The sequence below is a fragment of the Salmo trutta genome, chromosome 31, assembly GCF_901001165.1.
Source record: "Salmo trutta chromosome 31, fSalTru1.1, whole genome shotgun sequence".
NCBI lineage: Eukaryota > Metazoa > Chordata > Actinopteri > Salmoniformes > Salmonidae > Salmo > Salmo trutta.
The window spans coordinates 18,413,270-18,429,032 of record NC_042987.1 but is presented as its reverse complement, the minus strand read 5'-3'; the positions used below and the strand labels follow the sequence as shown (position 1 = coordinate 18,429,032).

At 45.7% G+C, this 15,763-nt stretch overlaps 1 protein-coding gene across 7 annotated transcripts in view; it reads left to right on the top strand.

Moving 5' to 3' along the window:
* Positions 1 to 15,763, top strand: part of LOC115169671 (histone-lysine N-methyltransferase 2C) — a 128,270-nt gene that overhangs the window by 29,730 nt on the left and 82,777 nt on the right. For 6 of the 7 annotated variants that reach the window (XM_029725544.1, XM_029725542.1, XM_029725540.1 and 3 more), the window contains exons 10-13: positions 514 to 689; positions 804 to 1,234; positions 14,380 to 14,460; positions 14,745 to 15,490. In XM_029725544.1, the coding sequence (XP_029581404.1) occupies positions 514 to 689; positions 804 to 1,234; positions 14,380 to 14,460; positions 14,745 to 15,490 (1,434 nt within the window). The remainder of the gene's footprint in view (positions 1 to 513; positions 690 to 803; positions 1,235 to 14,379; positions 14,461 to 14,744; positions 15,491 to 15,763) is intronic. The other variant, XM_029725543.1, reaches the window with a different exon arrangement.

Below are 15,763 nucleotides of genomic sequence, written 5' to 3'. Positions count from 1 at the left end.
AGTAGTAGTGTGTGTAGTAGTAGAGTAGTGTGTGTGTAGTAGTAGTGTGTGTGTAGTAGTAGTGTGTGTGTGCGCGGCAGGGAAATCAAACCGTATGCGTCATCATCCTCGGCCTGTGGCCCCTTCCTCTGGTGGAGCAGGTGGTGCGCGGTGCCTGTCTGGGTGGCCTATCAGCTGTGGTGGTGTTGGGTGGGGATCTGACTGCAGACCGCAGCAGCCAGTGAGGCGCCGGCCAGGTGGTGGAACATCTTCACACTCACTTAGCTTTTGCCTCTGTCTGACTCGGCAGCACAGAAGGAACACAGCCCACACAGCACCCAACCCCCTCTTGCTTTTCTTTCTCTTTCGCTCTCTTGCTCTTGCTCTCTCTCCTCCACTCTTGAAGCTGCTGCGTCTCGCCCAAGCACTTTAGTTCAGACTGAAGCCTCATCTGAATGTCTTCTTGGAGATGAATAAAAACAAAAAAGTATCATTGCTCCAGTTTCAGTTGTCTCTCTCTCCCTCCTCCTCCAGAACTGCAGAGTGTGTGTCCAGTGCGGCACCAGGACCAGCGGTCAGTGGCACCACACCAGTCTGCTGTGTGAGACCTGTGTCCAACATCAGGACCCCAGCCTTAGCTGTCTGCTGTGTGCCTGTATCCTGGACCCAGAGCACCACAAAGACCTGCTGTCCTGCCATAGTTGTAAAAGGTAAAAGGTCCCTTTGTTCATTCTATTTTCTTTCTCCATTGTTTTAGCATTGTCTCTTTTTCCATTGATGTGTGATGTCCTTAATCTTCATTTGTCCTCTCCTCCTGCTTCCAGATGGCTCCACCTGGAGTGTGAGCGCCAGTCGTCAGGCCAAGCAGACATCCAGCCCAGCCAGGGCTATGTGTGTTCAATCTGCAGGCCTACTCTGTCACAACCACAACAGGCCCCACCACAGGTAGAGGACGAGGAGGTGGTGCCGGAGAAGGACACCGTAGGCCTAGAGCTGAGCCCACAGACTGCTACTCAGAGCCACACAGACTCAGAACCGGTGGTTCTAATGCACACCGATCTGGAACCTGGTCTGAAGCAGCAGAGGTCTCCTCCTCCAGTGCATAATGATCCAGAACCGGAATTACAACCAGTTCCAATGCACACGGACACAGAACCAGAGCCCCAGCCAAAGCCTATCCAAGCCGCCACCGCTGCCTGTGAGAACGGCCATGAGGAGAGGCAGCCACAGCAGGCTACATCAGACCAGCAGCCCGGTAAGTCCCTCTTTTGTCTGACTGGGTTATTTGTGTCTACACACAGAGGCCAACTGTGTGTTGTGGTTGAAGAGTATTTCCCGCTATCATTCTCCTTTAATGCTCTCGAGCGGTTTGGCAGGTGGACTCATTAGAGTGTGAGAGATTTGTTTGTCACATGGCTTATTACCTCAGGATTGAAAGGTTGCATGAAAACCGCTAGTCTGGCTTTTTTAGTGTCCAAACTCACAGACCAGGCAGGCTTTCGGGTACAGATTACCAGACAGTGTAACTCTGTGGGCTAGACACACACACAATTCCTTTCCATGCAGGTGTTAGGTTTGGCCACGGTCGAGCAGCAGTATCACTGATGAAGTTATACGTCCCTTGTGTATAGATGAAGGCGGTCTGGCCTGGATGAAGACCAGAGGGAAAAATTGCTCTGTCTGCTCTCTTTCTTTGCCATGGCTCACATCAGACTGACAGCCATTCATCAGCAGGGACTTTGTTTCTAAAGGCATCAATAACCAGATGGGCTCACATTATCACAAGATTAAAGCCATGAAAGCATTGTCTTTGTAATTCTTTTGGAGTGAAAAAGCACTTTGTATTCTCCCATTGATGCTCCTGTGGAGATGTTGGTCTCCTTGTTTTGAGGACTGGGCTAGAGACTAACCTGGGTGAACAGAACACCTACCTACTGGGTGGTGTTCAATATGGCACACCGTAGCAAGGTGTTTTGCAATGGAAAACAAAAGTCTGCTGTTATTTGACAGAATTAATACATTCTAGAATGAGTTCAGATTTAGAAGTAGGCTTTTGGTAGAACTATCCCCGTTTCACTTCCCTGCAGAATGTCTTCTCTTGAGCACGACCCTGGCCTGGATTCCTCATCTATTATACCTTAGCAGCAATGCTTTCCTTCGCCACAGTTTCCATGGGCGACAGAGCTTCTTGCTCACATACCGTAGGTATTAGTAGTTTTTGTCCCCGATTTCAGGATATCCAATTGCGATCCAATTACGATAGGCTGGACAATAGAACGAGTCAAAATTCACCCGAGGCTGAAAAATGTCAAAAGAGCATTGGCTAAGCTGGAACACTAGCGCGAGCCCATTGCAAATGAATGGAATCGAACGTTCGCAGAGCCTCTGACTGGAGTGATGCTTCGAATTCCATTTTGCCTAAATTGCACCAAAAAATGTATCACTTTTTATTTTACCACTACAATCTGTTCTTAGGACGAAACTGAAAAATAATAACTTGTGTAGAAAGTAAACATCCACACCTTTGATGGTGCCAAGTGTGCTTATGTCTGCATAACGAGGAAGTAGGGAAAAAATTGCAACTTTTGACTATTTCTGGTCTAGCGATCGATGACAGCAAATAGAATTAGAAAGAGGAGATTATCCTGATTAAAACGGTGTCTGACTTGAAAAAATCTAAATATTTGCATTGCGAGATATTTGGCAAAATAGACAGACATACCTGTATTTCCCTATAGTAAACAATGGAACGACCTCAGAGTTCCATCAGTTACATTTTGAGTTACATTTTTGGTTGTTTGCATTTTAACTACAAACAACGTGGATAGGTCTCATTGCCAACAATAGCAAAGCAGACATTGTGACGTAGAACAAAAAACTGGGAATAGAACATTCGGAAGGTGAGTTGGTGCTAAATAGAACTAATAGAACCTGGCAGGGTGAAAAATGCTCTAAAATAAGGCCTGTTTTTTTCGTGATTACTTCAAAACTATGGCAAGCAGCTGGGACATATGGCACTATTATGAAACTGGGCTCCACGGCGGATGCAATTAACAATTTTTTTCTGAAAAAAAGCATTGTTGAAAATGTCATATGTCCAGCATAATTATGATCTTGTCTCATTGCGGCAACTCCCCAACGGGCTCGGGAAAGGCGAAGGTCGAGTCATGCGTCCTCCTGAAACATGGCCCGCCAAACCGTGCTCCTTAACACCCGCCCGCTTAACCCGGAAGCCAGCTGCGCCAATGTGTCAGAGGAAACACCATTCACCTGACGACCGAAGTCAGCTTGCAGGCGCCCGGCCCGCCACGAGTCGATAGAGCGCGATGAGCCAAGTAAAGCCCCCCCAGGCCAAACCCTCCCCTAACCCAGACGACGTTGGGCCAATTGTGGGCCGCCTTATGGAACTCCCGGTCACGGCCGGTTGTGACACAGCCTGGTATCAATCCCGGATCTGTAGTGACGCCTCTAGCACTGCGGCGCAGTGCCTTAGACTGCTGCACCACTCGGGAGGCCACATCACTGAGCTCTTCAGTAGTGCCATTCTACTTCCAATGTTTGTCTATGGAGATTGCATTGCTGTGTGCTCAATTTTATACACCTGTCAGCAACGGGTTGTTGCTGAAACACCCGAATCCACTAATTTGAAGGGGTGTCCACATACTTTTGTGTATATATACTATGTTCATGTCATTGTCACTCAAACATAATTTTAATGTAGTTGCTAGTAGAGTAACGACAACGTTACAATGGTTAAAGTAGTTTTAATGTTGTTTTGAAGTAAAACCTCCCTGGTACTGCACTGCTTTAACACCTATTACCATAGTAAGCTTCTTCAGACAGTTTTGTTAAAAAGCTGCGGGCATGGAGGTATGTTTTTTTTTTTTTTTTTTTTTTTTTTTGAAGATGCCATGATGTTGGAATTTTTCCTCTCGCTTGCTTCTCAAAAGTGGCTTGTGATGTGTCAGCTGCAAGCACAAGTATCCTAGCTAGCTACTGCCCCCTTGAAGATTTAGACAAATTACTACACACTCGATCCTCTCAATCCGTATATGAAGTGAGACACATTTGAAAGAAGTACTAAAAGTGACACAAATTAGAATACTGAAAAGTACAGATGTTTCGGTATACCGTGCAACACTAATAGGTAGGGGTAAAGTGACTAGGCAACAGGATAGATAATAAACAGTAGCAGCAGCATATGTGATGAGTCAAAAGTATTAGTGCAAAGAGGGTCAATGCAGAAAGTCTGGTTAAGTAAGTATTTGGTTAAGTAAGCTATTTAGTAGTCTTATGGCTTGGGGATAGAAGCTGTTCAGGGTTCTGTTGGTTCCAGACTTGGTGCATCGGGACCGCTTGCCGTACAGTAGCAGAGAGAACACTCTGACTTGGGTAGCTGGAGTCTTTGACAATTTTTATGGCCTTCCTCTAACACCACCTGGTATAGAGGTCCTTGGGTGTCGGGGAGCTTGGCCCCAGTGGTTGACTGGGTCATACTCAGTACTAGGGTCGGGCGGTATACCCTATTTTACTATATTGTACTATACTTATGCACAGACTGGTTTGGGTTTTTACTTTACCTTCTATAACGTATTTGAATGTTTGGTTTGTTAAATGTGATACGCTGTGTGTAACGTCCGTTTTTATAGTATCCCTCTCCACTCGCTCTCTCTCTCTCCACACCGCTTTCCACACAGACCTAGTCCCATCCCGTCACTCAAGGAGCGCATTTTGTTGTTGCTTGACCATGAGATACTTTGTTCAGTCTGCATGGTCAATGCAGCACATTTATTTTTATATTTAACCTTTTATTTAACTAGGCAAGTCAGTTAAGAACAAATTCGTATTTACAATGACGGCTTACCGGGGAACAGTGGGTTAACTGCCTTGTTCAGGGGCAGAACGACAGATTCATACCTTGTCAGCTCAGGGATTTGATCTAGCAACCTTTCGGTTACTAGTCCAACGCTCTAACCACTAGGCTACCTGCCGCCACATGCAACAATGTTGATGACAATGATGTTGTTTCCACTTTGATCTTAGTATAAATCCTCAAGGGTTCTATAATTACAATATTAGTTTGTGTTTCTTACATCTGCAAACAGCTAGTTTTTATTTTCTTAGCAAGTTCAGCTAAATTGTGTTAGCCACTAATGCTAATCGCTAGTTAGCTGGGATTGGCTAAGAATTGAGAGAGCCATGTGAATGAGAGGTGGCTTCAGAGCATGGCGATTGGCAGCCAGGAGAAGGAAATTATAATGATTATATTCAGCCCAAGGGCGTAATTGTTTTTATGGGGTATTACTGCCACACAAGGGGGCATGCTCGGGCCTCCGTTTGCTGTAGTCCACGAGCAGCTCCTTCGTCTTGGTGATGTTGAGGGAGAGGTTGTTGTCCTGGCACCACACGGCCAGTTCACTGACCAACTCTCTAGGCGGTCTCATCGTCGGTGATCAGGTCTACCACTTCCCCAAACTTAATGACGGTTTTGGAGTCGTGTGCAGCCACGCAGTCGTGGGTGAACAGGAGGGGACTTACTAGGGCTGCACGAGGAATCGAATTCAGATCGAAATTCCGATATTGACGTGCACTATCCATATCGCAATAGGCTGCGATTTTCTTGTTTCTTTGACATTCCATTAATACAACAAAAACCAGACTAATATACCTCCTCCAGTGAGATGTGCTAGACTCTGTTAATTTGCTCTACATGCACAGAGGATGCTGACCATTCACAAGCGGCTCTCTCTCTGCATGGCATGCGCGTGCTCCCTGCTTAGAGCACACCGCTAGATGCTGGTCAGGAGAGAAAGGGCTTTACCAAAGACAGTACAGTATAAGGTTTAGGAACTCTGTGGCTTTACCGCATGTGTGTCGGATACACGAGTGCTGCTAGTTCTAAAGAGAACGTCGATTTGGTGCCAAAGAAGGGCGCATCTTCAATGGTATGGGAGTATTACGGCTATAGACAAACCGATATCAACTAAATGCAAGTGCTGTGCAAAAAGTCCCTCAGTTGTGGCGACAATGAGGCAACATTATTATTTATTGAATAATTTTAAGAATAAACATCCTCTACTTTACGACAATTGCGTAGTTACAACAACAACAAAAAGCGACGGACAGCCGCAATGCCCCTCAGCCATAACCAGCACCCTATGTTAAACAGGCATTGATTGCCGATGCGTTTTCAAGTGTAACTAACGCCCTATGAAAGAACATCCCGCGCAGGCACATAGAAATCACAGAAGCAATCACAGCCAAAAACATGGTTCCTATTTACACAGTCAGAGAAGACTACTTTAAGATGAGGATGAACAAGGTGGACAGGAAATACAAGATTCCATCTCGCACATATTCGCCATCTCAACACTGTACAACAAAAATAAGGGAGATGTTGAAACATGTCGCGTTGAGTAACTGGACCAGACTCCAATGTTTTGGACACAAGCTGCACCTTCCAATCGTTAAGCTATGTGTGTTACATGTTTTTAAACGCACTTTGATTTATAATTTGAATTATAATAATGATTAAGCCTGCTTATACATAATTACACAATCCTAAGCTTTCTATTCCATCTGCAGCCTATTGCTGCCTAAATAAATAATTAACTTGGGTTATTTAAGAATTCATAATGGTAAAATAGGAAATGGGAACTCATGTTATAAATTCATTAATTACTGCTGCGATTAAAGCACACTATTTTGATTATTTAAATTTGTTTTGTTAATATATGTAGGTGTAATAATATGTAGGTGTAATAATCCTATCTATTATCATATGTAGCCTATAACAATGTTGAAAAAAAGTTTGGTTTTGTATTCAGTTAGCACAGTATGTATTAATTCATATGATCTCATTTTAGAAGTGATGTTCTCTACCCTGATACTGGTTTAAAAATCGCAGTTCATAATCACAATTGCAATATCTGGCCAAAAAGCGCATTTTATATTTTGTCCAAATCGTGCAGCACTAGGACTAAGCACGCACCCCTGAGGGGCCCCTGTGTTGAGGGTCAGTGTGGCGGGTGTGTTGTTGCCTACCTGGGGGTGGCCCGTCAGGAAGTCCAGGATCCAGTTGCACAGGGAGGTGTTCAGTCCCAGGGTCTGGAGCTAAGTGATGGTCTTGTAGGGCGCTATGGTGTTGAACGCTGAGCTGTAGTCAATGAACAGCATTCTTACATAGGTGTTCCTCTTGTCCAGGTGGGATACATAATTTAAACATTCAGAGTGTAGGTTGGAAAAAGTATGTGAACCCCTAGGCTAATGGCATTTCCAAAGCTAATTGGAGTCAGGAGTCAGCTAACCTGCAGTCCAATCAATGGGGCGAGATTGGAGATGTTGGTTAGAGCTGCCTTGCCCTATAAAAAAAAATCACAAAATTTGAGTTTGCTATTTCCAAGAAGCATTGCCTGACGTGAATCATGCCTCAAACAAAAGCGATCTTAGAAGGCCTAAAGAATTGTTGACTTGCATAAAGCTGGAAAGGATTACAAAAGTATCTCTAAAAACCTTGATGTTCATCAGTCCACAGTAAGACAAATTGTCTATAAATGGAGAAAGTTCAGCACTGTTCCTACTCTCCCTAGGAGTGGCCGTCCTGCAAAGATTACTGCAAGAGCACAGCGGAATGCTCAATGAGGTTAAGAAGAATCCTGGAGTGTCATCTAAGACTTACAGAAATCTCTGGAACATGCTAACATCTCTGTTGACGGGTCTACGATACGTAAAACACTAAACAAGCATGGTGTTCATGGTAGGACACCACGGAAGAAGCCAATGCTGTCCAAAAAAACCCATTGCTGCACATCTGAAGTTTGCAAACCGCACCTGGATGTTCCATAGCGCTACTGGCAAAATATTCCTTGGACAGATGAAACTGCAGTTGAGTTGTTTAGAAGGAACACACAACACTGTGGAGAAAAAAAGGCACAGCACACCGACATCAAAACCTCATCCCAACTGTAAAGTATGTTGGAGGGAGCATCATGGATTGGGGCTGCCTCAGGGCCTGGACAGCTTGCTATCGTTGACGGAAAAATGCATTCCCAAGTTTATCAATACATTTTGCAGGGTAATGTTAGGCTATCTGGCCGCCAATTGAAGCTCAACAGAAGTTGGGTGATGCAACAGGACAACGACCCAAAACACAGAAGTAATGGGTTCAACAGAAGAAAATACGCATTCTGGAGTGGCCCAGTCAGTCCTGACGTCAACCCGATTTGTGATGCTGTGGCATGACTTCGAGAGCAGTTCACACCAGACATCCCAATAATATTACTGAACTGAAACAGTTTTGTAAGCGGAATGGTCCAAAATTCCTCCTGACTGTTGTGCAGGTCTGATCCGCAACTACAGAAAACATTTGGTTGAGGTTATTGCTGCCAAAGGAGGGCCAACCAGTTATTAAATCCAAGGGTTCACATACTTTCCCCCCCCTGCACTGTGAATGTTTACACGGAGTGTTCAATAAAGACATGAAAACGAATAATTGTTTGTGTTATTAGTTTAAGCAGACTGTGTTTGTCTGTTGTTGTGATCTAGATGAAAGTCAGATACAATTTTATGACCAATTTATGCAGAAATCCAGGTATTTCCAAAGGGTTCACATACTTTTTCTTGCCACTGTAGGTAGGGGTAAAGTGATTATGCATAGATAATAAACAGTTAGTAGCAGTAGTGTAAAATTAATTGTTCAGGAGTCATATGGCTTGGGGGTAGAAGCTGTTAAGAAGCCTTTTGGACCTAGACTTGGTGCTCCGGTACTGCTTTCCTTGAGGTAGCAGAAAGAGCAGTCTTTGACTTGGGTGGCTGGAGCCTTTGACATTTTTTGGGCCTTCCTCTGACTCTGCCTAGTATATAGGTCCTGGATGGCAGGAGGGTTGGCCCCAGTGATGTACTGGGCCGTACGCACTACCCTCTGTAGTGCCTTACGGTCGAATGCCGAGCAGTTGCCATACCATGCCGCAATGAAACCGGTCAGGATGCTCTCGATGGTGCAGCTGTATAACTTTTTGAGGATCTGGGGACCCATGCCAAATCTTTTCAGTGTCCTGAGGGGGGAAAAGGTGTTGTTGTGCCCTCCATGACTGTCTTTGTGTTTGGACCATGATAGTTTGTTGGTGATGTGGACACCAAGGGACTTGAAACTCTCAACCCACTCCACTACAGCCCCGCTGATGTGAATGGGGGCATGTTTGGCCCTCCTTTTCCTGTAGTCCACCATCATGTCCTTTGTCTTGTTCACATTGAGGGAGTGGTTGTTGTCTAAGCACTGACCCCTCAGGGCCCCCAGTGTTGAGGATCAGAGTGGCAGATGTGTTGTTGCCTACCCTTACCACATGGGGGCGGCCGGTCAGGAAGTCCAGGATCCAGTTGCAGAGGGAGTTGTTTAATCCCAGGATCCTTAGCTTAATAATGAGCTTTGTGGGCATTATGGTGTTGAAAGCTGAGCTGTTGTCAATGAATAGCATTCTCATATTGGTCTTCGTTTTGTCCGGGTGGGAAAGGGCAGTGTGGTGTGTGATTTGAAATTGTGATCTCTGTGGATCTGTTGGGGCAGTATGCGCGTTTGAGTGAGTCTAAGATTTCTGGGATGATGGTGTTGATGTGAGCCATGACCAGTGATTCAAAGCACTTCATGGCTACCGACGTGAGTGCTACGGGGCGGTAGTCATTTAAGCAGGTTACCTTCGCATTCTTGGGCACAGAGTTTATGATGGTCTGCTCAAAACGTAGGTATTACAGACTCGATCAGGTTGAAAATGTTAGTGAAGACACTTGCTAGTTGGTCCACGCATGCTCTGAATACTCGCCCTGGTAATCCGTCTGGCCCTGCAGCCTTGTGAATGTTGACCTGTTTAAAGGTCTTGCTCACATCGGTTACTGAAAGCGTGATCACGCAGTTGTCCGGAACAGCTGGTGCTCTCATGTATGGTTCAGTGTTGCTTGCCTTGAAGCGAGCATAGAAGTAATAGCAGGATTTTTTCAGTGTCCCGCTCCTTGAAAGCGGCAACTCTAGCCTTTAGCTCGGTGCGGATGTTGCCTGTAATCCATGGCTTCTGGTTGGGATGTGTACGTACGGGGACGACGTCGTCGATGCACTTATTGATTAAGGCAGTGACCTGAGGTGGTATACTCCTTAATGCCATTGGATGAAACACTGAACATATTCCAGTCTGTGCTAGCAAAACAGTCCTTTAGCTTAGCATCTGTGTCTGACCACTTCCATATTGAGCGAGTCACTATGACTTCCTGCTTTAGTTTTTGCTTGTAAGCAGGAATCAGGAGGATAGAATTTTTGTCAGATGTACTAAAAGGATAGTGTGGGAGAGCTTTTTATGCGCCTCTGTCTGTGAAGTAAATGTGGTCTAGAGGTTTTTTCCTCTGGTTACACGTGACATGCTGTTCGAAATGCGGTAAAATGGATTTAAGTTTCCCTACATTAAAGTCCCCGGCCACTAGGTGCGCCTTTCTGGATCAGCATGTTCTTGTTTGCTTATAGCCTTATACAGCTTGCTGAGTGCGGTCTTAGTGGTGGTAAATTGACAGCTATGAATAATATTGATGAGAACTCTCTTGGTGGATTGTGTGGTCTACAGCTTATGAGGTACTCAGTCGAGCAATACCTCGAGATTTCTTTAATATTAGACATCAAGCACCAGCTGTTATTGACAAATAGACCCCCACCCCCACCCCTTGTCTTACCAGACGTAGCTGCTCTGTCCTGCCGATGCACGGAAAACGCAGTCAGCTCTATTATCTGTGTCGTCTTTCAGCCACAACTCGGTGAAACATAAGATATGACCATTTTTAATGTCATGTTGGTAGGATAGTCTCGACCGTTTGTTTCATCCAGTTTGTTTTCCAGTGATTGGCTCGGTTTTACTGACGTTGGTCAGTAGAACCGATGGCAATGGTGATTTACTCACTTGCCTACGAATCCTCACGAGGCACCCCGACCTTCACTGCCTGTATCTCCATCTTTTCTTCACCCGAATGACTGGGATTTGGGCCTGGTCTCCGGGAAGCACTATATCCTTTGCGTCAGACTCATTAAAGAAAAAATCTTCATCCAGTTTGAGGTGAGTAATCGCTGTTCTGATGTGCAGACACTCTTTTAGGTCATAAGAGACAGTAGCAGCAACTTTTTGTACAAAATAAGTAACAAACAATGCGAAAAACACAAAAATAGCATAGTTGGTTAGGAGCGCGTAAAATGGCAGCCATCCCCTCCGGCTCCATTATATAGTAGATGTGAGTGCTACGGGGCAGTAGTCATTTAGACAGGTTACCTTTGAGTTCTTGGGCACAGGGACAATGGTGGTCTGCTTGAAACATGTAGGTATTACAGACTGGGTCAGGGAGACTTTGAAAATGTCAGTAAAGACACCCGCCAGCTGGTCCTCGCATGCTCCGAGTACGCATCCTGGTAATCCATCTGGCCCCACGGCCTTGTGAATGTTGACCTGTTTAAAAGTCTTACATCGGCTACAAAGAGTGAGATCACACAATCGTCCTCAATTGCTGATGCTCTCATGCATGGTTCATTGTTGCTTGCCTTGAAGGGAGCATAGAAGGCATTTAGCTCCTCTGGTATGCTGGTGTCACTGGGCAGCTTGCGGCTAGGTTTCTCTTTGTAATCCATGATAGTTTGCAAGCCCTGCCACATCCGACGAACGTCAAAACCGGCGAAATAGGATTCACTCTTAGTCCTGTGTTGACGCGTTGCCTGTTTGATGGCTCAACGGAGGTCGTGTCGGGATTTCTTATAAGCGTTCGGATTAGTGTCCCGCTCCTTGAAAGTGCCAGCTCTAGCCTTTAGCTCAGTGTGGATGTTGCCTGTAATCCATGGATTTTGGTTGGGATATGTACGTACAGTCACTATGGGGAAGATGTCATCGATGCACTTATTAATGTAGCAGCTGAATGAGCTGCAGGGTATATTACTGTGGGTTCTAACCTGGATGTCCACCGTCTGTTGTGGAGGGAGGGGAGCGGTGCTGATGACAGATAACCAGGCAGCGAGTTGTCCAAGATTCTGATACAGCGCCTATGTGGCTGTTAAAAACACCCGAGTTTATCCCCTCTCTTTCCCACTCACCCCCTCTTGCGATAATACACACACACACACACACACACACACACACACACACACACACAAAGGGGAGCGGACAACTTTGGAATCCTGTATGTCTGTGTGTGGCTCCTGTCCTAAGCAGCAGTGCTTTTGTTTTATTGTGCTGCTGCTGTGTGAGCTGCTGGCAGTGTCGAGAGAGGCTGGTGATTAGGTCTGTGTGATGCTAAAGAACCTCTAGGGGCCTTGATCCACTAGCATTTCATCTCCATTGATTGGAGGAGCGGAGCCTCCCTCGAGAGGCCTGAGGCTGAACACCAAGGGCTATAGTACTAGGTCATAATAGATGGTTGGTTTAGCTCTGAATTCAGCCGCCACACGCCTCCTGTCCACGGTCTGGCCCCTACATCCTCTCCTCCATTCACTGCCCCTGTTGTCTCACACCTGTAGAGAGAAACTTCATCAACTCTACACTCTCTGTTGATCGGTCATCCATTCAAATGTCATATTGACAGCTTTTGGCATACGTTTGATGCTCTTGTCTTGTCCTCAGTAGATGAGGGATGTCATTCACAATGTAGGCTACGTATCCAATCATTGCTCCCAGACAGGAATACCAAATTTCCTTTCAGGCCTAAGCATATGTGTATGATTTGGTGCTGGGCTATATGCTAGCTGTGGTGTTGCATAGGCTAGCTAAACATTGGCTTTGTGGGATCATGGCACTACAAGCCAATCTCCTCCTGGCCTGCCTGCCACCCAGTGTAAAAGTTAATTAAGGTTATTAAAATGAGCTGTGGTAACCTGTCCAGATCCTTCTCATCCACTCAGAGCTTAGCAGCAGGCTTATCATGAATCTAATGACAGACATACCGCCTACTGTCAGATCCATGGTGTGAACACAAATGAAATGTGACACGATGATGGCTTATCTGTGTAAAATAGAGCTGTGTGTGTGTCCACAAGGGGAAGAAGGATTTGATCTGCAGGAAGGGTTCATGATGACAGTAATCAGCAGTAAGGGTTTGATAATGATAACACGGACCCCTCTGTAGTGTTTTGTAAGAAGGATGCTTTTAATGCTCACTCATCTCGTAATTGACTCTCTGGGTGTCGAGGCCCAGATATGCTTGTGTTGTGAGCTGCACAGTCATCAGAGTTCAGACCTTGATATGCAGGTTGTCATGGTTACTCAAAGTCCTTTCCTAGTGGAGAAATGCTCAGCAGGTGCATGTTGTGTGTTTGTTGGGATGGGATCATCAGAGCGGGGATGTTGTGGGAACTTGTGAAATGTGAGGAACTGTTTGTGGTTTGTCCAAAGCTGTCAGCAGGAATTCTGAGGATAGGCGGGAGGTGCTACGGGAGTATGTGTGTAAGAATGCGTTGATGATGATTACAAATTTGATTGTAGCTACACGCAGTCCGTTGTTTTCTGACATTGCTTGGACTGCCACGTTGGGGCAACCATTGCTTTGAGTGAGCACCTGTTCTCCAGTTTCCTTTTTTTTGTGCAGCAGCTGGAGTTGAGAAACCTGAGGTATTTAACAGCCTGCAGCTCAGGTCTGTTAACCTCAGCCAATATTGAGTTTATAAAATCCTCCTATCTGGTGTTGGCCTAGATGGATGACTGTCTTTTCCATGAGGAAATGAGGGCTTTTTATGTGACAGATTCATGACTTAGTAATGGATTATTGGGTTACTTTGAGGGCACTTGGCTGGGAATCTGCAAGTCTCAGTGGTTCGGTTCTGTGTGTGAGAGGGACAGCTACCGCAATCAAAGACTGCTAGCTGGGATTGACGTTACAAATCAAAGCTATGCGTCTTTGGCTGTTGGAACTAGGAGTGGGATTTGAAATAATGCCCAGTTAAAACTGACTCTGTTCACTGCCAATAAGCCTGCTGGGCATCTAATATTTCTGCCTGTATTAGCCCACTTTTAATTTCTCTCTCTGGCTCTCTCTCTCTCGCTCACACATTCAATTTTCCTTTGCTTTATTGGCATGACGTAACAATGTACATATTGCGAAAGCGTATTTTGGAAATGATTCATTAGGAACAGCATAAAAAAAAAATACAAATCAAAATGTCACTAACAGGACAATCAGTAACAACCGTCTCTCTCTCTCTCTCTCCCCCTCTTTTTGTCTATCATTTTCACTCCATTAATGTTTTAATTATGTCCGTATCCTGTGATGAAAATTATGACTCCAATCTTTACCCACGTAATCTGTCATTCTGTAAGAGGCTGAGTCTGGACAAATGATCAGCTGATGGTGGGTTTCAGGTTAGTCTCTCACTGCTATAATCCCCTGCTTCTCTCCCAGGCCTCTCAGTGGGAGCAGATGCTGTGGAGCAAGGGACTGATGGGGTGTCTGTCAGCAAGGATCTGAGCCAGTTTCACCCAGGTTAGGTTCATAGCCTGTTTTGCTAAGCCATTCATGTATCAAGAGTATTTGTTCTGCTTTTACTCAGCCTCTAGTTCTTTCTCTACTCCTACTTCAATGCCCTCACAACATAAAAGCGGTCGTTTTTGAATAGGCCTTTCACCATCTAAGGCAACTTCTCTTATGTGAAAATATTGGTTTCAATTCCAAATGGTACAGCCTTTGTCATCTGTTGGTTTTCATTCTGATATTTTACTGACGGGTCGTGTGATGTGATGTCTATTTTTCTCTGTTCATTTCCGTAGAAATGCAACCAGCAGCGGAGACCCATGTTCCTTCAACAAAAGGTCCTGAGTCTCCCAGGCTGACCAAGCAAGAGCCTGAGAAACAACCCCTGCCAGCCCAGGTGTCAAGAGAGCCAGAGCAGCCACAGGATATAGCAACAGGACTGACCAAGCCAGTAAAGACAGAACCCTCCTCTGAAAACAGGGCGTTGAAACCCAGCACAGAGGACATCATGACCATGACCCCACCCACCACCACCACCAAAGAACCAAGTACTGCGTCCGTAATCATCAAGGAAGAACCCATGGAGGTATCAGCTTCTGATAATTCAGGAGTAGAACAGGTGGAAGGTCTGTCTAGTCTGGAGACAGCAGTGAAGGCTAGGAGGGAGAGGAAAGGGGAACCTATGTCTGAGGTACTGGCTGGTGGGGCTTTGGAGGGGGCCTGCGCCTTGGAAGAGGTGGACACCACCCCCGAGACTGAGAGCAAGCCTAACCTCTCCCACCTCAGTCCCCCCATCGAGGAGAAGCCCTACAAGACATCCATGGAAAGACTGGCAGAGATGGCTGCCTCCCCTACCCACTCCTCCCCTAGAACCATGGGGCCCTCTCCTAGGGAGCCTCCCCTCCACGCCCACCCTGCCCCGGGGGAACACAGCAGCAGCGTCCCCTCCACCACCCTCATACTTCTCACCCCTAAGATCGGCATGGGCAAGCCAGCCATCTCCAAGAGGAAGTTCTCCCCAGGCAGACCCAGGGTGAAGCAGGTAATGCATGGTGCTGGTGGGTGCTCTTGTCTTAGATCCAAATCTTGACGTGTTATTCTTAGGGTTGTATCCCAGGGCTTCAAAATCTGTTTCAGAATCTCCTTTTTTTTTGTGTAATAATTGATATATTATTTATGTATTATCTAGGCTTATGTCTTTTATTTTCAAAGAGCATCTAAAAAAAATCCCAGGGTTAAATCTCTGTAGAGGAACCATAATTGTGTAATCCTCTAGGTCGGTCATTCTGTGGTTGAGTGTGTTGAATGATGAGAG